Raw genomic sequence first — 20,780 nt, forward strand, 5'->3', positions numbered from 1 at the left:
CGTGCCAGCGGGAAGGCGAGCGGAGCCACCGAGCGCTGCCGGCCGCTGCCCAGCGCAGCCCCCCCCCGGAGCATGCGAGGGCAACGGGGGGGCACCGACCTCGCAGCCCCCCCGGGCGGGCAGGCGGTGGGGTTGAGGGGCGGCGAGAGCCTGTCGTCGTGGGGAGGGGGGCCGGCGTGAAGCGGGGCTGGGGAGGGGGGGAGGCAGGAGCAGCGCAGCCTGCTCGCCCTCCATCCCTCCATCCCGGCTGGGGGGAGCGAGCCTTGCCCCGCGGGAGGAGAAGCCGGGGGGTGGGGGGGGTGGGGGGGGTGGGAATAGTTTGGCAGCGAGGTGCTGAGCGAGTCTTGGAGGGGGCTGCGGGGATCATGCCGGGGGGGCTGCGCCTCGGCATCGCTTTCTCCTCGCCCTCCATGGAGCCCGGACCTTTTCTACAATGACTTTCCCTGAGCTGAGCAATGGCAGCTTGAGTGGGAACCGGACGGGACAAGGCAGCCAGAGCGGTGCCAACCGGTCCTGGGGGCTGCAAGGTGAGGAGACCCCCCAGGGCAACGGCACCACACTGACTTTCGCCTTGGACGTGCAGGCGGTGGGCGTCGGGGTCTTCCTGGCCGTCTTCATCCTCTCAGCCATCGTGGGGAACATCCTCGTCATCCTCTCCGTGGCTTGTAACCGGCACCTGCAGACCGTCACCAACTACTTCATCGTGAACCTGGCCATCGCCGACCTGCTGCTCAGCACCACCGTGCTGCCCTTCTCGGCCACCTTGGAGGTGCTGGGCTTCTGGGTGTTTGGGCGCATCTTCTGCAACATCTGGGCAGCGGTGGACGTGCTGTGCTGCTCCGCCTCCATCATGAGCCTGTGCATCATCTCCGTGGACAGGTACATCGGCGTCAAGTACTCCCTCAAGTACCCCACGATCATGACTGAAAGGAAGGCGGGGGTCATCCTCGTGGTGGTCTGGCTTTCCTCTATGGTCATCTCCATCGGTCCACTGCTGGGATGGAAGGAGCCACCGCCGCCAGATGAGAGCATCTGTAGCATCACGGAGGAGCCAGGCTATGCCCTGTTCTCCTCCCTCTTCTCCTTCTACCTGCCCCTTATGGTCATCCTGGTGATGTACTTCAGGATCTACGTGGTGGCCAGACGGACCACCCGGAGCTTGGAGGCCGGGGTCAAGAAGGAGAGGAATAAATCCATGGAGGTGGTACTGCGCATCCACTGCCGCAGCGTGCTGGAGGAACCTCTCTCCAGCACCCGGAGCAAGGGGCACAACTTCAGGAGCTCCCTCTCCGTGCGGCTCCTCAAGTTCTCCCGTGAGAAAAAAGCAGCCAAGACTCTCGCCATTGTCGTGGGTGTTTTCATTCTCTGCTGGTTCCCATTCTTCTTCGTCCTGCCTTTTGGTAAGTGACCGTGTCCCCCATCCCAGCCCCACTGCTCGTGGCTGAGCCCCCAGGAACCTGCTCCTTGGTACAAACTTTCAGGACACAGCTCATGCATGGAGTTGAGGGATAGATAACTGATCGGCAGATAAACCAGCAATGAATTCATTCAATTAATTAGCACTTATTCAATATTTATTAATCAGAGTCATATAATCAATCAAAGTAAACAGCAAATGAATAAAATATCAGCATAATAATTGCTTTAATTAATTCATTCTGCATTCAGCAGTTTAATTAATGAAGTTCAGGCTAAAGAGGCAGCAGCTCTGTTTCAAACAGTCTGTAATTACAGCACAGTGGTCTCCAAACAGCTTTACCATCCAGGCCCCCAGGCCCCCAGCCTCCCTGCCTCCCAGTTTGGGGAAGGGCACCTGGCTCTGCCTCTGGGGGCCCAGGTCTCCCACTTCTGTTGTGAACTGCCAAAAGTGTTGGAGATGAGTGAGGTTTGATCTCCCCAAGGAGCGTGTCAGAGTCTGAAGCCTAAGTCTCCCTGACTTCCCGGGATGCCAATGTTGTGCAGAGACCCGGAGTAAGATCAGGTCTTATCTACAAGGGTGATGTTCCTAGATGATTTCCCACGGTTGATCCACCTCCTCCAGGAATTGTGCCCTCAGCTCCTGGCCCTTCCATGGTGCCCATGTCACTGGGTGCTCATTTGGGGTTGTCTGAGGGGTTGTGCTCTAAAGTTCTGGTAAGTTGTTTGCCTGGGTGAAGAGGATGCAGCTGGGGAAGTGTGATGTCCAAAGCAACGTCCCCTTCCAGCACCAATGCTACCCATGGCCCATGAAGTGCAGGAAAGCTGGTGCTCTTCATCACCACCTCATTTAACAACAGGCACGCAACTCAGGGAACACGATTAACCCTCTGGACCGATGTAGCTAAACATTGGAGGGAAAAAAAAAAAAAAAAAAAAAGATATTAAAATAACTTCTGACTATTGATAATGGCCTTTGCACATAGCTCAGCTTATCCCAACTCTCCATAGGGGTGAAATTGCTGCTCTGAAGAGTTTTCACCCTGTGTGAGCATGGGAGCTCATGGTATAACTCGGGCATTAAGGCTGAAGTGAACTTGTCTGACTACAAGACCCAAGATGAATTATCTTGTCTGACCATGCCTCAGTTTCCCTTTCATTGATCAGGTGCATTGGGGGATTTTTATAGCCTGTAAACAAATAGCTTGGGAATTGTGGGGCTCAGGGAGATGCCGGTACCTGAAGGTTGAGCTCTCTGGGCAGCCCCAGTCTGATACTCACCCCCATGGCCAATCAGCAGGGCAGGACCAAGCTCCAAACCTCATTCCCACCTTTACACCTTACAGCTAATAAAGCTGGGAATGGGGATCCTGTTCCTCTGAGTTATTCCCAGTACTTGGAAATAGAGAACAAACATCAGGCGAATACTTTTCAGTAGAAAAACATATTTTCTTTTGTTTTACCATATCTGTTCTCCTCTAAAACTCTTAAACCAGCTTCTGCACTGATGTAAATCACTATTCTTGCGTTGAAGTCAAAGGAGATATGATGATTTACAACAGCTAAAAATCCAAACTTCATTCTTTAAGTACCTCCTGTGAACCCATTTGCTTCCTCCAAGCACACAACTTGCCAAGTTTTTTATAAACATGGCTTTGATCTTTACTTCCTGCCGTATTATAAGTATAAAATAAACACAGCAAAAGTTCATTTATTTTATGACTACAAAATATGCTGCCTTTGATTTCGGTCCCCTTTTATTAATTGCAATTTCCTATTCAAATCTGAGAATCATTCAATGCTATCTAGAAGGAGAATGGAAGGTCTAATCTCTGATTTTACAGCTCAGGAGACAGGTCTGAAACTCAGAGAAATCAGCAAAGTTCACTCTAAATCCACAAACTGAAACATGCCGGGGCCAATTCTCCTTTGCAAGAAAAATGTAAATGTTAAGTAGAATGCATCTTTTATTTGCCTGTTAGACAAACTTATGTGAAATAATTTGGGACCAAGTGGAAATTATATTGATACACATTTTAAATGAAAATGAAACACTCATGAGAAACAAAAATCACTTTCAATTGAAGTGAAACATATTGTTTCAATTTAAGAGTAAATGGAAGTTTATTAAAAAATGAGTACTCAGATACATTTCAAAATGAACTGTCACATTAAAATGAAATAGATAAGTGATCTATTTTCTTCTGAAAATATCAAAATGTTTTGACTTTTCTTTTTCTATTTCACATGAATTTTCAAGAAGTTGTCATTGACTTACACTGTTAACTGACTATTGTCTGATTATATTTTTTAGGGATAAGTAAATTTGACAACTAAAAAAAAAGACTCCCACCTCTACTTAGCATGTAGCAATCAGAAACTTCTGTCCTGGCTCTGTCACTGGTGTCTCTGTGAGTCTGCACACATCTTTGCAACTCTCTGTAGAATAGTTTTCACATTAGTCACATGGGACTAATATTTATCACATCATGGTTGAGAAGCTGAAATAACCAGTACTTTTAAAAACAGACCTATGTATGTGCCAAATGTTGTCAGGCATTTCTCCACACTTGAATAATCTACAGAGTTTCTTCTTTAAATCCGCTCAAATTCCCTGATAACTCTACAGTCTATTTATCAGCTGAGAAATTTAGATCACTCTTGGGTTTGTGATACACATCCCCAAGCACAGGATGCCATCACTGGGAACTTTAACACAATTAACAGTTTCTTTGGCTAATGAGACTCTTTAAACAGCTGGTTGTTCAACAAGAGATGAAATCCTAATTGCCCACGTAACTCTTGTACAGGTTGTACCTTCTGCTAGGTGTGCAGCAGAGCTCTACCAAGCTGCTTTGTGGGGGTCCTGGGTGGTGGTTGTGTGGTTTAGGTCAGGGTGCCTCTTCCCTTAGCAAGGACCTGTCATGAAAACATAACCAGACTCTTCTCAGAGATGTGGACCAGGAGTTTAAGGGTGTTTTATAGGACAGGATTCATCTCTCTTTGGTTGTCTTAGGTATCTGTGCCTTCATCTCAGCAAGTCACAGCATCATGGAGATGCTAGTTGGACGGGATCTCTGAAGGTCCAACTCCCTCTCAGAACAACACTAGTACTAGATCAGTCATATTGACCCAAAGCTCATTTTATCTTTCCGAGGGGAGTGCCCGAAGGTGTGACTCACCTGACCTATTTTGGACATCCTTCTTGGGATGAGAATAATCGTGGTGTCAAACTGCTTCTTCCTCTTCCTTGACTACAAAAGCAGCCAGGGGCAACTAACCAGCTGATGGTGTCTGCACTGCAGGTATTTGCAGAGAGGTGGGATGTATCCTAGTCTGTATTTTTTTAAGTCTAATGTAAGCAAGATGCTCAGTCCCGTCAGCTCAAGACTTTATTAGACAGAGAGAATAGACAGAGAAACTCTCTCTTAAGTTACACAACCACAGAGGCTTCACTGGTTCTTCTGCTAATTGAAAATCCTACTGAAAGTTAGGTGCTGGATTTGCCCTCGCAGTAGGGCATCTATGCAATGGGTCAAGGAACCAGAACCCCCTATACAACACTTCTAGCTAGACAGTCTATATAGCTTTCTCAAAACTGATCCAGGAGGCAGTAAGTAAGCATAGGAGGACGGATGGAGCCCTGCTTTTCATCTACTCTTGAGTGGCTGGGGAGCATGCAGAGACAATGTGGAACCCCAAATGGGTCCATCTCAGAAGTGGAGGCAAAGACCTTCTCCACCACCACCCCAGAAGCATCTAAGAGGAAACAATCATCCCTTGGGATCAAGGAGGCACTAGACAGTATCCAGGATGGTAATTTACACTTGACCCCTGTATTTAAGAAGCATAATCTAGTCTGGGGGATGGGCTCCCATCTTTGTTATTCTTTGGATTTGGTTAGAAATCAAGACCAGTGTGAGAAAAGCACAGCAGCGCCCATAGCTAGTGCCACAGAAGGGTGAAGGCCGTAACCCAAGGCTCCCTTCACTCTGTCCTTCTACAAGCAGCAGGTTACCCAGACAAGGAATGACTTAAGAGATCCCTCAGTATGAGCAAAATCCTCCATATTCATGGTCTTATGCTTGCCTTGGGGGGTGGTGACTTGCCTGTGTTTGCAGTGGAAGCTGGTACGCATTTCCAGCTGTGATTCAGAAAAACAGTATACTGGCTTTTTTTACCTGCATCCTGAAGGAAAGGCAGCTGCCACACAAGCCAGGCTTGGAAAGGTCTCCTTCAAGCCAAAGCAAAAATATTTTTGTCGATGCTGTTTTTCACAGGGCAGAAGTCCTTTCACAACACATTTTGCAGAAGATGGGCTCACAGAGGCATAACAGTGCTCAAGCTTCAGTAACTGACACTTGTAAAATAAGCTATGGGGAAGACAATATAGGTAGAAGCGCATTTCAGAGGAGACCACGTCTGTTCTGGTGCAAGTGGAGAATCTAATTCTATTCTGGTAGAAGAGCATTTAGCAGAGTTTCCTAAGAAAAAAAAAGGGCTCTGTCATTGCTCTGTGCCTGTAAGCCTTTCCCTACCACCTGATGAACTCTTTCATTAATCTCAATCACATTTGTCGAAGTGCTGAAAGTCCTCAGTATACCAAGTTCCTATAGAAATAGGCAGATGGGTAAAGGAGTGGGAACTTTTATACTCTCCCTCGCAGAACGAAGGCTGCAGAGTGAACTCAGCCCCTGATTAGACATCAGAAAATACTCAAAATCCACCACAAGACACAACTCCACAGAAAACCAAACTTCTTTAGTTTTGTTCACAGGAGGACCTGATCGAAAGTGTGATTTAAAAGGAGGAGGATGAAAGATAGACCGTTCAATTATTTTGATTGTCAGGGCAGTCTCTTCTATCTCCTGAAATTTTCTGAGTCATGGTGGAAGTGGCAGAATTGGCATGGAAAAGGGAATGGGCAACTGCTTTGGAATATTTAGCTATGGCCCAGAGCATCAAATCAAACTGGAACAAGAGCAGTTGCAATGATTTATTCCATCTGCCACACGTCCCCCCATTGATCCTGGTCCACAGGAACCGTACATTCGTTAAAAATGCCAGCAAAGACACAGGCACAGAGTCTCAAAAGCTGCTAGGTATCAGGCTCCAGTTTGATTTATTGGACATCATCCAGGCAAGAGGCAAAGTTCTTCTCTTCTGCTTTGCACCACAGGATGTTTTCATCAAATGGGCTCATGACGAATTAGCATAAATTCATTGAATTGTAGGGGATGGATGGGTCTCCCAGCCTATCTACCTTTCTCAGGGGAAGATCACTTGGCCCCAAACCATTCCTGACCTGTTTTTCAAGACTATTCTTAAAGTATTGCAATCAGGGCAAATCCACTGCTTTCTCAGGCAAATTATACTGTTGCTTAAACAGCCCTCAAATGTGATTTCTGCTTCTCTTTTTCTAGTCCAGAGTGTCTGCAATAACATTAGGGTCGTGTTGCAGCCTGCCAGGAAGTCATTCCTAGGGCATGATAGCAGGGGTGCAAGTGGTGGGCATGGCACAGGGACACATGGGGGTGTACAGCCCCCTGGGATAGCACTGGAGGAATAGTCCAGGCACAGGGGACCTGGCTGGGATTCATCTGCATTGATTGTGTCTGTCCAGAAATAATACTGTGCAAAAGCAACCATGTTCTCTGGGGAGAACATGTTGACATCCTGCAGAAGGTCACAGGAGAGAATTATAAGTAGGCACATGGCTAATGAGCCTGTGAGTAAATTATGTAGCTAAAGCATTTGACAGTGTTGATTCACTCCCTGTGCCCTAGTGCAGAAGCCACCAGAGTGCAGAACAGCAGGGAAACAGTCTAAATCTATTTGAAATAGACAGCAAAAAATTATTATTTGGAACACAATTGAGTGCATGTTGTTCCCTTCCTACCCATTACCCTGTGTAGAAGGCTGGAGACAGAGGGAGGGGTTTAGTACAGTTTTTGCTGTTATAAGAGTTGCAGCATTCTGGACCTCAAATAATGATTTGGGCACCCAAGTTTGAACATATGCTTTGCCTCTTGCCTGGCCAAAGTAATGCAGTGATTCATTAAAGTGACTGGGAATAGGACCCAGATCTCCCATGACCTGTGTATGGGATTACTCTGCTTCCAGTCCACCCACCGCACCACCAAATAAAACTGTTTAAAGACGAATGTCTGTTTTCATAGCACAGTGTCTTGACGCATCTGGAGGCAGTTGCTATAATGGATGTACCATAAACAGGAAAAAATAGATCTCGAAAAATTTAAAACTACTGTGATTCAGTGGGCAAATTGTTATAAAATCTCTCAACAAGAGTTTTGGAACCAATACCAAAATATACCATATAACATTAAATGCATCTATATTAAGCTGGGTCTGATGGTTTTATTATATTTGCATACATAAAACTTTGTCCTCGGTATTCTGGGAAGGATCCTTTAATTAACCTGATCTACCTTCACTAGTTTATACTTGGATAAATATTTGCTCATCAATTCTGATAATCTGGTTCATGAGACTGAGTAGAAGATTGGGGATGTTCTTTGGTATGATCATGCAAGGTGGTTGTTTAATCTCTTGCTACCAGCTCATTTTTAATTGATTTTGTCACAACAAACAGCATGAACTAGGTATTGGGAACTGTGTCATGTTAGCAAGTAAGAGTGTAAAGGCTTCGTGGTACCCGTAGGGTTTTAATTAGAAGTGTGCTCACTTTATTGAGTGCATACAGCACACTTGATTGTGGGTCTTCAGAAAATGAGTATATTTCCTTGGTAAATCAACCTGAACTATCTTCCAATTGACCAATCAGGACTTTTACTTGATGTGATTACTGTTCTGTATTCTAGGTAGGGCTGATAATACCTATGAACATTACAGGACCCTTCTGGAATAAAGTCCCAGTTTCTTGTGCCAAACATTATCTATTAGGTAAAGTTTTCCATTCCCTGTCTTTGTAACAGGCTGAATTTGTTCTGCCAAATGTGAGACAAAATGAGATAGCCATATCTGAGAAAGGTGATAGGAGAAAACACAGTGTTTGGTTCCTATAAGAAGTATTATGGGGACAAGCTTGAGTTTAAAAAGCTCTGGAAGTACCATGTGTCAGAGCAAAAACTTGACATTTTAATCCATTGGGGTTGAGGGGGTGCTTCGTGTGAGGACAGGGCAGGAATTAGATAAATCTGGCCAAATATGGCAAATTTCTTTGAAGGAAGCACCTTTCTGATGTGTTGTCAGGGGAGGGCAGTTTAGCAAGACTGGAGCTTGATGAGGAAGGGCTTTCAAGAGCAATGACCTGATGGTGTCTGCTGGGCATTTCTGCCCCTCTGCAGTCCCCTGTACTGCTCATTTCCACACTGTTCCCATCTTCAATGTCAAGACAATCCCTGGCATTGGAAGCCAACAGTATATAGCCTTCAGCCAATTGCTCTTCAACCTTCTACATAACCAACAATGAAAAATAGGTATTTTGAGGATGCAGTTCACCTCATCCTAATATTGCTATCTAAACGAGTCAGATGAGTCACACCCCAAAAGCACCTCAGTATCTCTGAGGGAGGCCAATGGTCACTAGCTCCAAGGTGACCAGTCTAAACTAGTTGAGATGAATCTCACTGGGAAGCCAAAGAGGGGACTAGTTTTGCCAAAGTCTGACACACTTCCAGATGGAGCTGGAGCTGATAGGAGTTATGCTATAAGGATGTGAAGTGCTTTATAAAGCCAAGGGCTCAGGAATCCACACTCAAAATATAGACATCTTTTGGCATTGCTTTGTAGATTGGACACTAAAATGGCTCTAAACCACTTTTTTCTTATTGGAGAGCTGTGAAAAGAAAAATATATTTGTTTGCTAAAAATTTGGTTGTAACTTGAGCTAAGTACCTCCAGATAACCATGAGGAAACAAATAGTTCTGTTATCAGATAGGAGCTGAGCAGGGTGTGTTTGTCAAGTGTGGAGCCAAGTACTGACCAGTGAGTAGCTCAACTTAATCAATTAATTAATTAATTAAGCACCCACCTTCCCCTGCAACTGATATGGCAGGGACACTGCAGAGTCAATAGAGCATGACCCTGAAATTAAACTCTTTAAATGCAAGAAACTAAAGTTTTACAAATGTGATTTTCACTTTGACCTTGTTGATCTTTTGAGTCCTTAACTTTGCCACTTCTTTATTGTTCATTTAGCAGTTTTATTATATAGGCTACAGTATAACTTGTCTGCAAGCTACTGTTTTGTGTGCTCAGTAGTAACCAGTGTTCACCATAGCGGTAAACAAGACAACTTTTAACGCATAATCCAATTACAAAGCAAAGAATGTGAAAATCTCTTAACATATTTGTTCTCCGTATGAGAAAAAACATCTTTACAACAGCTGAATCCCAAAATCAGCAGTTGCAAAGGCTGTGGTTTACACACCACATTTTCAGCAATCATCTTGTCATGGACACTGGTGGGATTTTGAGTGGTGCCTGCAGCAACGTCTATGTTTTAATATAAAATCCTAAATTCAAGTGGATGATGAGGACAGGAGCTGCCTGAGAAAACAAGGTTTTTCTTTGAAAATCCTCTTTCCACATAAATTTAATTCAGGAAAATAGAGTTCTACCCCTGGATATTTCTATGTGGTGCATGGCACCATTGGATAAATATTTTTCCTGTCTCTTACCCTTATTGCCTTTTACCTGGTGATCATCCTAATTGGTTTACATTTCCTGGTATACCCCGCTGCCTCCCACTTAGCCAAGATACAAGTGCTAATCTATGTTGCATCATAAGTTATACCATCCTCCAGACAAGTAGTAATAGGAAAGCAACTGAACTGCAACTCCCAGAAGAATGACATTTTCATTGACAATAGAAAATATTTCAGGATTTGTTTGTCTGGTGTTTGGGCAAAACAAGGCTGCAAAGAGCTTCTGGTATGAAATGTACATAGTGAAAAATCCAGTTTTCCAACTAGTGGATGTTTAGACTGTTTTGATCAATCCAAGTTGTTCCGTCTCCTCATTCTTTTTACACACAAAATTTCAAAGTCCTCCTAAGGTATCTAGCTTTGAGGGTACCAAGCAGGTTTTTTTTCATCCCTCATTCCTTACAGGAAAACTTGACCCTTCTAGTGCAGAGTTGATTCTCTGGAGGTTGTGAATCAGCTTTGTTCTCTGAGCAGACCTTTTCCCAAGAAAGCCTGGTATTAAGTACACTTTGTAAATGTGGTTTTCTGTTCTGTGTTGAGAGCTAATTACCTTCTTTATTTGTCATGTGATAATGAGGCAAGGCTAAGTGTGGTCTCATAACACTGAGATTGTCATTCACTTTATTTTGGGTTGTCATCAAGACAGATCTGTTGCATGCATCAAATCAAAAGAGCTCTTCTGAGGGTAGCCAGTGTTTTATTCTGCTGGGCGTTAGCATCAGTGACTTCTGCTGATGGGCCAGTCCCTAGAGGAGGATGGCTCCTGTAAAGTTCAGGGTGTTGGTTTTTTTGTTCTTCGCAGCAGGTGCTATATCAGGATTACCACTACGGTTATATCCACTAAGTAACACCACCCATCTGGGGAAGCAAACCCTGCACTTTCCCCAGCAAAAAAAAAAAAGTGCAGAGTGACTCACATTCATGTAACTCAGGGCTAGTTCTCTCTGGAGGAGACTTGCACATCCAGGGTCTTCAGATTTCACAAGGTATCTCAGTGGCTCTAAGACTTAATTGTTAATTTGAGCCATTTTTAATCTAGAAGGTTCTACAGTAACAAACCAGTTGTTGGCAACCTGTCAAAGAAGGATTTAGGTAATTCAAGCAACTTGTCTGTCAGGAGGACCTCACATATGGGGCCCATCCAACCCTTTGTCCCATCGGGTTACCATGTAGCAACTGTTGGGTGGTAGCTTCCTCTGGGCAAGGTCTTCTCTGTGGAGTCCATGAAAGCACTCATCTCTTTTTCACAATGGACCTCTTGAATGTGACCGTGGGGTCAGAAACAACCAACCCCCTGTAGCTATGCTGGAGCCCTGCATCTGCTGTAGCTTGTTTCTATACAAGATCTGTAATGGGGCACAAGGGAAGGAGTTGGAGATCTGGAAGGCACAGTGGGAGATGAGGAGGAGGAGCAAGTGGCTTGGAGTGAAGTGAGGTTCGCGAGGTGTTGTGAAGGCAGGACAGGGAACCCTTCTTGTCTCCAGCAGCACCGAGGTGGCAGGGCTTTGAGATTCCCTGAGGCGAGCCCCGCAACAGAGCGTTTGCTGAGCCCCAAAACAGAACCATCCCCTCTCTCTCCTAAGGCTCAAACTCACAAGAGCGTTTCGAAGAGCTAAATGTGTTTTATGGTCCTGTTTTTGTATATCGACCTGCTCTTAATTTGATTGTGGCTGAAAGGGTTTGGGGATTTGGGAGCAAGGATAGTTCATGAGGAATAGCTTCAGTATTAAAGTTCAGCAGCTGGGTGCTTTCACAGGAGAGATATTTGGCAGTTAATTTTCATTCTTATTTGCTGTAAATATTTCCTTTAAAATGCTGTCAGGAATACTGAGCAATTATCTCTTCTTTCTGAAGACTTTGCCTTTAAGAGCACTTTCCATCCAGAGATTTCTCAGCTCTTTGCACCTGTATCTGAGCACACATCCCCAAATATACTCATCATCCTCCTTTATCCAACACAAATTCCAGCCACACAATGCAAAAATGAAGTCTCTGGTAGGCACTGATTTGTTGTATCAACTATCTGCTGTCCAGGCTGGTGAGGAAACCTGACTGAGTGGCAGAAGTAACATTCACATCTTCCCACGCAACATCTGCGAGAGACAACCTTACCCCAGTGGTGCCAGCTCCATAGTTCAGAGAACTAAATAGACAGAAGGGGAACACACACAAATGTCATCAGGGAGGGAGACAATCCATGTTTCAACACTGTTCATCATAATCTTTTGGTAGGGAAACTGAGGCACAACTTACATGCATGTGGTCACTTGGTAGCTCTCCAGGATTGCTAAGACAGAAGCTACTTCTCCCTGTCCTGCTTTCTCTGCTTAGGAGCTGTATAGAACTGTCACACAGAAACAGAAGGCTGTATTTCTCCCTGCATCATAATTTATGGACGCGATTAGTCCAAGGATGGATTTACTGGAGTGGCTGGAACAGGATATGGCTTTTTAGCTACTCCTAATGAATAGCCTTTCTCTAAGAGGGTTCCTTAGCTAATGCATTTGGAGCCGAGCCAGAGAACCACCAGGTCTGGTGGCAGAAAACCAACTGCCAGCTTGCTAAAGAGAGGGCATTTCCTCCTTCCTCCTCCTGGGAAGTTTCCAACCTGAGGCAATTCACAACTCAGTCATTAAGGCCCCTGAAATGCAACTTTTATTTTTACCCCCTCCTGTAAATGGAAAAAAAAAAAAAAAAAAAAAAAAAAAAAAACAGAAAAAAAAAGAAACAAAACCAACAACAAAACCAACATTTGCAAGGGATTCCTGCTGGGAGAAATCCCTTCCCCAGGCAAGTCCAAGACGCCTTTCCCATTGCTTACAGAGGGTACACTGATGGCACTTAGTAATGGAAGAAGGGCAGGAGATACTGGGCTGGCCCCAGCCAGATATCTCCAACAGAAATCTGCCCCAGCATTGTGCCTGGAGCAGTATGAACATGAGGTGGCTGGTGCCACTTGGGTTCAGGACCTGCAATCAGACCTGCCCCTCTTCTGTTCAGCAGGTTGTTTATTTATCACAGTTAATGGGATCTGTATTTCCCCCAGTGAGTCAAAGGTTAGAGCAAATCACAGGAGTTATCTCACCTGATGTCCTGAATTAAACAACTCCTGGCTGCATTCCCCTGAAAGACTGTTGCAACACAAGGTTTCAGGCGCTGAGAAGCCCAAGACAAAAGCCAGGCTGCAAATTCTCCAAAAGATGTTCATGATGAGAAAAAAATACATAAGAAAGCCCTGAAAGACATCTCCCATGCAAAGGTCAATTATGCAAACACTGAGCAGGGGACAGCCCCCACTACAAAATAAAGCTGCCCCAGCCTTTGCTCAAGGGCTATGCTGGAGCTTAGTCCAGGTCTTCTACCACAGACAAGACCTTTGTGAAAGCATTTAGATGGGGAAAAGGTACCAAAGAAGCTTGTTGAGAGGGAAATTCATATCCTAAGCCTAAACCTGGTGATTTGTAGTATAGAGACAGTGAGGAATGGGGCTATCTTCATGGCAAGGTGTTCTGCTTTTGTGTCAGTGAACCAAGAGGGGTTTAGGGCAACATGGCCTGGAAAGGGACAGAAGCTCTTCCTGCAGAAGGACGATGGTCTGGAGCCAGGCATTGCCACCTCAGGATGGGCCAAGGGGAGGAGGTTACAAACACAGTGGGCTCATGCCACATTTCATCCCTGGCTGTTTTCCAGTTGCATATTTCCTCAGACCAGCCTCACAGATTGCTGAGAAACGGCTCACGGGTAATGGTAGAGAATGTGGAGGGCACTGGCCCCAAAGTACAGGGACTCAAAACTGCTTCTGAGCCCCAGGTCAACAGATGAAGCTGGGAACGGTGTTATTTATTGCCCTAGATGAGAGCCCTCTCACCTGAGCCCCACGCAGGGGACTTGAGATGTGTATTCATACCCCAGATGTGTTTGCAGAAGTGCAATTTGGAAGGGCATGGGACACACACACGAGCACAACACAACAGTGGAGACACCCTCAGATGCACACTGACCTAGTTTGAGCGCTGACAGCAGAGGACTTGGGTTCAGAGCAGCTGCCAGCTCTTGAACCTCTGCCTTTAAATCCGAGTTCTCTAGGAGCCACTTGTCACACTGCACCAGAAAAGTTTTTCAGCCACGGGCTATTTCTGTTCTCAGGGTCCCTTCCATAGGAATTATCTGGAAAGCTGTGAGGATGCGTCATGAAGTCGAGTTGGCGGCCAGCCACAGACTTGTCTGCCTCCCTCAATATTGCACTTAGGCTGGGGATTTGGGGAAACAAAACAGAATGACTTCACGTCACAGGGTTGGCTTTCTGTATATTCCTCACTCAGAGACGAGCATGCAGAGACAGAGGAAGAAGGAGCAAAGCACAGAGTTTTCCAAATATTACATGTCGCCCTTTCTTCTGCCTCACAAAAACAGAGTTATTTGGGATTAACCACATTGTGCTTCACTTCCAGTGACACCATATAGTTACAGCACTTCAGGGCTCTCTGCAGGCTGATCTATCTGAAGATCCTTGACGGTGCACAAGCCCATTAGGAATGTGCTTCAGCCCCTTCTGTGTCAGGTGCTGTATAAACAGTAATGATATTTCCAGCCCAGAAGAACTCAAAGTAGTGGATCCAGATGGATGTGGGAAGCGGGACATAACCCAGTGGTATCTGCGTGCAGGCAGACTGCAGTTTTGCCAGCATTCAGGCAAAGGAATAGGAAATAGTGGTGCAGGTATTGGTAGATGGCTTCTGCTGTCCTAGAAAAGCAACAAAGGAGAAGGGACCAATTCCCATTGCAACTGATCACCCCCTTGGCCACCTCCTTCCCTCCCAGGGTTCCCTTCTCTGAATTCTTCCTTATCAGAGCTTCCCCTCTCAACCATGACTCTGATAAACAAGGCACGTAGTTATTTCTGGTTTGCAGGTAGACAGAGATTAGGGCTAGGATCAGACTCAGAGGTGAAAACTTCTATGGATACTTACCTGTGGGTAGGTGTCTGCATGTTAGCTGGATGTCTCAGCTCCCATTACTGTCCATGTCTAGGGAGCTAGATTGATAACCAGATTTGAATTTCAATTTACTTCCCTAAAATGCACCCAGTGCCGTCCAAGATCCCCTAAGGTAGATGAAGCAACCATGTGGAGTTTTTGGTGGCAAGACAGGACCTAGAGAAGCCCTGTGCTCTGTTAAAGGGACATAGAAAGACCGGGAGGCACATCCCAGGATGTTTAGCACCAGCGGTACAAGACATGTTGTCAACCTCAGTGTCTACTTTAGGATGACCTGGATTGCTTTCCCCAAAAAATTAAAAAGAAAACCAGACACCCTCATGGAAAATACTTTTAATAACTTGCCCACACAAACATTTCTTTCTCTATTGCATAAACTGGAGCGCAGGTTGTGCCCTGAAGCTTGGTATCTTGGTATGTCAACACCTTTCCCTCAGATGCACCCTTCCACAGTCTAATTCTGAAGCTCTGTTCTGAAAATAAAAATAAGTGTCACTACTGCTTTCTCAGATGTCCTGTGAGGAGTCAATCTGGCTTCCTTTACATCAGTCAAGCACTAAAAAGCACACCTAATGCTTCAGTGCAGGACCAGTAGAAAATATACAGAAAAGTATTTGAAGGAAGGGCTTAATCTTTGCTGACTGGAAGAAATAGAAAATAAAAGTCATCTAAGTGACTTTACTGGTCTGACCTGTCTATTCCTCCTGTATCTATCACTTGGCACATTTATCTGGGCAAGTAGGACCCAGCTGGCCAAATAGATGGAAAACATGGAGTTACCTGCCAGTGGAGCGTTTGGCGTCTCTGCTTAGAACATCTAGTGATAGTAAGTCTGTTGGATAGAGTGGTGGTGCTCACAAAACTTGTCCCATCACAGCTTCAGGTCTTTGCCCACCTGTTAATGTTGACATGTGAGAACCAGCTCAGAAACACGTAGCATGACACGCGTGATGTGCAGACTCTTCTTGGGCTGCAGTAGCATCCCTTGATGGGCAGCATGGTTACTGCTCTCCTACAGAATTGATCCATGAACCTCCCTCAAAGGTCAGGGGAATCAGGACATGGGTGGTTTCATTTTCCTGATGCAATGACAGGTCAAGGGAAGGTATTTACATTCAAAACAGAACTTTCCCAGTGTCTGAGGCTGTTTGAGTCAAAGGCAGTGAGGATAGGGGGCTGATGGGAGATTGTTTACATTGAAGGTGGCCATCATCCTGTCAGGATTTATTCCACACGTTCAGCTGGAAAAGGTCTCTTCCTTCTTCCTGTGTATTCTTTCTGCACGCCCATCAGCATGCACTTAGAGAAACTGCAGGTGATTAAATCAGCAGCCTAATGTATGGAACAAAAATAATTTGCTCCAAAAACAAGCATTTACCTCTCAAAGCAGAACTGGGTGACTCACAGCAGAATTCAGACATGTCATTTGAGAGCAACACAGCCAGAAATGTGATCACATCTTCCATCCCACCAGGTGCATTAGCAATCCCTCAAGTGCCTTCTTGCTTCCTAGCTCTTCATCTTCTTCCTCTCCCTGTTTCTCCTCCTATCTATACCCCTCTGTGACTCTGGTGTGCAAATACCATAGGCAGATGTCACCATTTTGAGAAAGGAGTGACTGCCACTGCAGATCACCATGTTGCATGATCCCATTCAAAGCCACTCGAGCTTCATGTGTGTCTCAGTCCCTGATCCTCTGCTGCCAGTGTCTTTGGGGAGGCCATTCTGGATCTTATTGCATCCAACTCTTAGAAACTTTATTGCTTGCAGTGGGTACGTATCTGTGCCTCACTTGCAATCATTTAGTTTTGTGTCCATATTATCTTCTTCCTTAAGTAGTTATAGTCTTTCCTTGGCTTTCACCCTTCTGGCAGACAGGTGATCAGAGGTCTTCTTTCCCTATAGCCTCTTTTTGCTGCATAGAACAAACAAAAACTTGTCCTGATTAATGAATTTCCTTTTGTCTTTATCATCCATATTCTTCCCCTGGTCCATCTGTATTTAATCCCCTTTAGAAGATCACTGATGATTTGGATGTTTTGTAAAACCAACTTTGTACTTTACACTCAAACTCTTGAAGATGCATCAGACAAATAGGTGTCCAGGCAAGCAATCCTTTGTGGTAATCCTGTTGTCCCTCTAAGGAATGGTAGTGGCAGATCACACCTCCCACCTGGAGAAGAGACATAGAAGGAAACCACCTGCATTATGTTGGTGGATGTCCCCTGTGATTTCCACCATGCAATCTATGCAGCTTGGTTTTCTGGCTGTTAAGTCAGCACTGGGTTTGGACTGTTCTGTGTCATGCCACAAAGATCTCTAAGGAAGAGTGCCTATAAAGTTAAATGGATGCTACCTGCCACATCCAAGTGTGTGATCAGGATTGTACCAGAAGGTTTATTTCATAAGCTCACCTTTTTCACTACCGTTTTGCTCCATAAGGGACTCTCCAAAGCACCCTCCTTCCAAACTGAGCTGGAAACAGCTCCCCAGGTCACTGGAGGGGGCACACCTTGAAGCTGTGAGGTCCCCATCAGCCAGTGCTGAAATGTGAATTAAGAAATGCTGCTCCACTGCCAGATATGAGTCATCCCTCCTCACTCACTTATGGTCACCATGGTGACTGGGTCAAGCACCTCAGAAAAATGATCTGGGAAAGTCCATTTTGCTTTCTCCTTATTTATTTCTTGTCTCTTCCAAATGCTTGCCTCTCACCTTTTTCCTTCTCCAGCCCAGTAGCAACCTGAATTTCAAGGATAAATCAGCTTGCTGGGGACCAAAGAGATTTTATTTTATTCCAGATTGAAACCATCAAGATGGCAATTCCACAACATGCATTTGAAAAAGGTGTCACAGTCCATGAGAAATCATTTTGTTTGTGATAAGAGAGACAGAGGGAATGGGCCAGCCGTAGGTGTTATCAGGACCTGGTTTCCCCACTCTTTTCCCATCAAATACTCCATCAGTAAGGTCCTCAGGTGGACAGGCATTGAAAGTTAGCCTGGGCTCCAATAACACAGGCTCTCTTCAATACAGGTGATCATATGTCATACTTCCATCAGTTCTCAGCGTCCAAGAAAAAGAAAACACCTTTGTACCAATCACAGGAGCAAAGGATCTCAAGGATAGAAGTCACCCTTGGATGTAAAATTTAAGAACTTCTTCCCTTGGCTAGATCTTTGTTTGTGCTTAGCCATGCTGTCCCATCTGCACGGCCCAAAATGTCCTGTGGGACCCACATCTTTTTACAAACACCTCCCATTCCCTTGGGCAGGGGGCTCTGCTTTTCTCCCTTCTCCCCTTCTCGTAGCAATGGACACCTCTATCTCGGAGTTAGAAAAAATCCTGTTTAGGGGTCTAGCAGGCACCCTGGAAATGGTGTAGAACATTTTTAATGGCTCTGCAAAGTGAGACACTGAATTTAGGTGTCTGCATTGGGGTCACCACTGGAACTGGTCACTCAGAAAAGTTTCAGTACTAGCAAGTTTTCTCTTGATTTCATCCTCTTAGGTTATCATTAAAGCATGTTGCTCCATTTCATTGCCTACAAGAAACAGAAGCACTATGGCAGGTTTTAACATGGCTGAAGTTTGGGTCCTGCAGATTTTGGCAGAAACCACCAGGACTGACATCAGTGCTAAGCAGTAGCTGTGCCTCTATTACACCAAATACCAGCAAGGAGCAAAAAACATCCCACTAGACATATGTTTCCATTAAATTTGGGAATGTCTGCAAAACCATGCAGAAAAGACGTACAAATGAAAAGCAAATTGAGCTGTTTATTGCCATTAGCAAATAGAAAAAACAAAAACAAAACAAAACAACAACAACAAAAAAAAAAACACAACAGAGAATGAAAGAATGTGATCATTTGGAAACAATTCATTATTTGTTATTCCTATTAATAAAATCTATTTGTACTGCAGTTACATCAAGAAGCATGCATGTAGGAGCTGCAACTCCCATAGCAAAATAGTAATTCCTCATTCTAAAGACTGTATTACTTTGGTTTTGCGAGCTTAACTGTGCAAATTGTTGACCTCTGGGCACCATTAGGTTGTGGAATTATCACAAGTGGTCCACAACAGATGCACAAAAGAATATCAAGCTTTAAAATGTGCATGTTTTCAGTGAAAAGATGGATAATGATGTTGTCGAGTCACCCAAGGGAGATCCAGAAGGCTGATTATGGTCCTTTATCAACAGGTTTAGGATCTAGTGAAGGAAGAGAGAGAACTGTTGGGTCAACAAAAGAAAATTAAACTCTATTTCAAATTGACCCATAGTGTCCTATATACTTTTGTGTTTTGATTAGGTTTAGTTTGTTTTGTAAACTTAAATGTAAGCAAATTTCAATACAAAGTAATTTGGCAAGCCTGTTCCTCACTATCCCAAAAGAAAAGTTTTGATTAGAAAACTTTCAATATTGAAATTTTGTATTTGATTTTCAAATACTCTCTTTCTCTCTCATCTGCTTTGGCCAAAATAATTTGATGAGTTTGCCCTACATGAAAATTTGTGGTTTCCTCCTCCAACCAGCATGCTTTTCAGTGAATGAAAGAGTCAACCACTATATTTTTGCCCTGATATCATCAGATCATCAGATGTCTTTTTTTCTGGCAGGCTGCATGAGAATGGTGTCAGAAGAGATATCCTGGTACAGCCTGGAAAGCTCCTGGGAATCTCTGTGTATAAAATGATTACAAAGGTTGGATAATAAAGCAGGCACATGTTATTTCTATGAATACCCATGACATTTCTTGGTTGTACCCATTTTTCAGTTTCCCTTTGTAGAACAAGTCCTAGACTGAAGTGTACCTTTGTTCTGCTGTATATCCCAAAAGCATTTTAGGGGAGCAGATGGCATCTTTCAAAGGAAAGTCATGGACTGTTAGCAGTGGCAGAGAGTGAGAAGGGATGTCACCCAGCCCTTAAAAAATAATCACGCTTGAGCTATCCCAAAATCCAGGCAGGAGGAGTCAGTTTGACACTGTTGGCCTGCAAGTTGTCAGTGCATTTGGCTGTGGGAACAACATCGAGGGCCAGGCACCAGGTTAGACTCAGCCATGGAACCCAAGTTTTCCAAGTCTTACCTTGAAATCCCTCTCTGGGGCTCTGGGCATGGACAGTATCACCCTCATCTCCTCATATTGGCCACAGGAGATGAGGAACAAGATCAGATTCGTGACCATGGAGGTTCCTAGGTTAAATACTAAGAAACCCCGACAGTCTGAAGAGACAGCCCATAAATTGGAGCATTTCTTCTCTCTCAAAGGGAACAACCAGGGATTTCTCCATGCCAGGGCATCAAAGAGGAGATTATAACCAGCTGTCTCATGAAGCTAATTGATACCAGGCCTCTTTATTCCTCAGGGAGATCTCTGAGGGAACCAAGCCAAAGGAGGTTGAAAGGAATGAACAAAGGAGCACGGATGTCCCAGAGCATGAGGAGGGCAGAGATAATCTTCACCCCAGGGTCTCCTTTGGGAAGCAATCTCCCAGCCAGTCCAACACCCCTCTCCCTCCCTGAGGACAGAGTCCATCAGTGATATCCGGACTGATTTGTCACCCAGCACCCAGGGGAATATCTCATGTCGCCCAAATTCTTCTGGCTTAAATAGCTTAGTGCAAGGACAGGACAGGATGTCAGTACAGGCAGTGGGATGAAGGGATTGA

General features: G+C 44.8%; 1 protein-coding gene across 1 annotated transcript in view; it reads left to right on the forward strand.

Moving 5' to 3' along the window:
* Positions 1–351: 351 nt before the first annotated feature.
* Positions 352–20,780, forward strand: part of ADRA1D (adrenoceptor alpha 1D) — a 55,085-nt gene continuing 34,656 nt past the window's right edge. The window contains exon 1 of the mRNA XM_009976767.3: positions 352–1,400. Coding sequence (XP_009975069.3) covers positions 434–1,400 — 967 coding nt within the window. The 5' untranslated portion in view covers positions 352–433. The remainder of the gene's footprint in view (positions 1,401–20,780) is intronic.

The sequence above is a fragment of the Tyto alba genome, unplaced genomic scaffold, assembly GCF_018691265.1.
Source record: "Tyto alba isolate M040663 unplaced genomic scaffold, T.alba_DEE_v4.0 Super-Scaffold_6, whole genome shotgun sequence".
Lineage (NCBI taxonomy): Eukaryota > Metazoa > Chordata > Aves > Strigiformes > Tytonidae > Tyto > Tyto alba.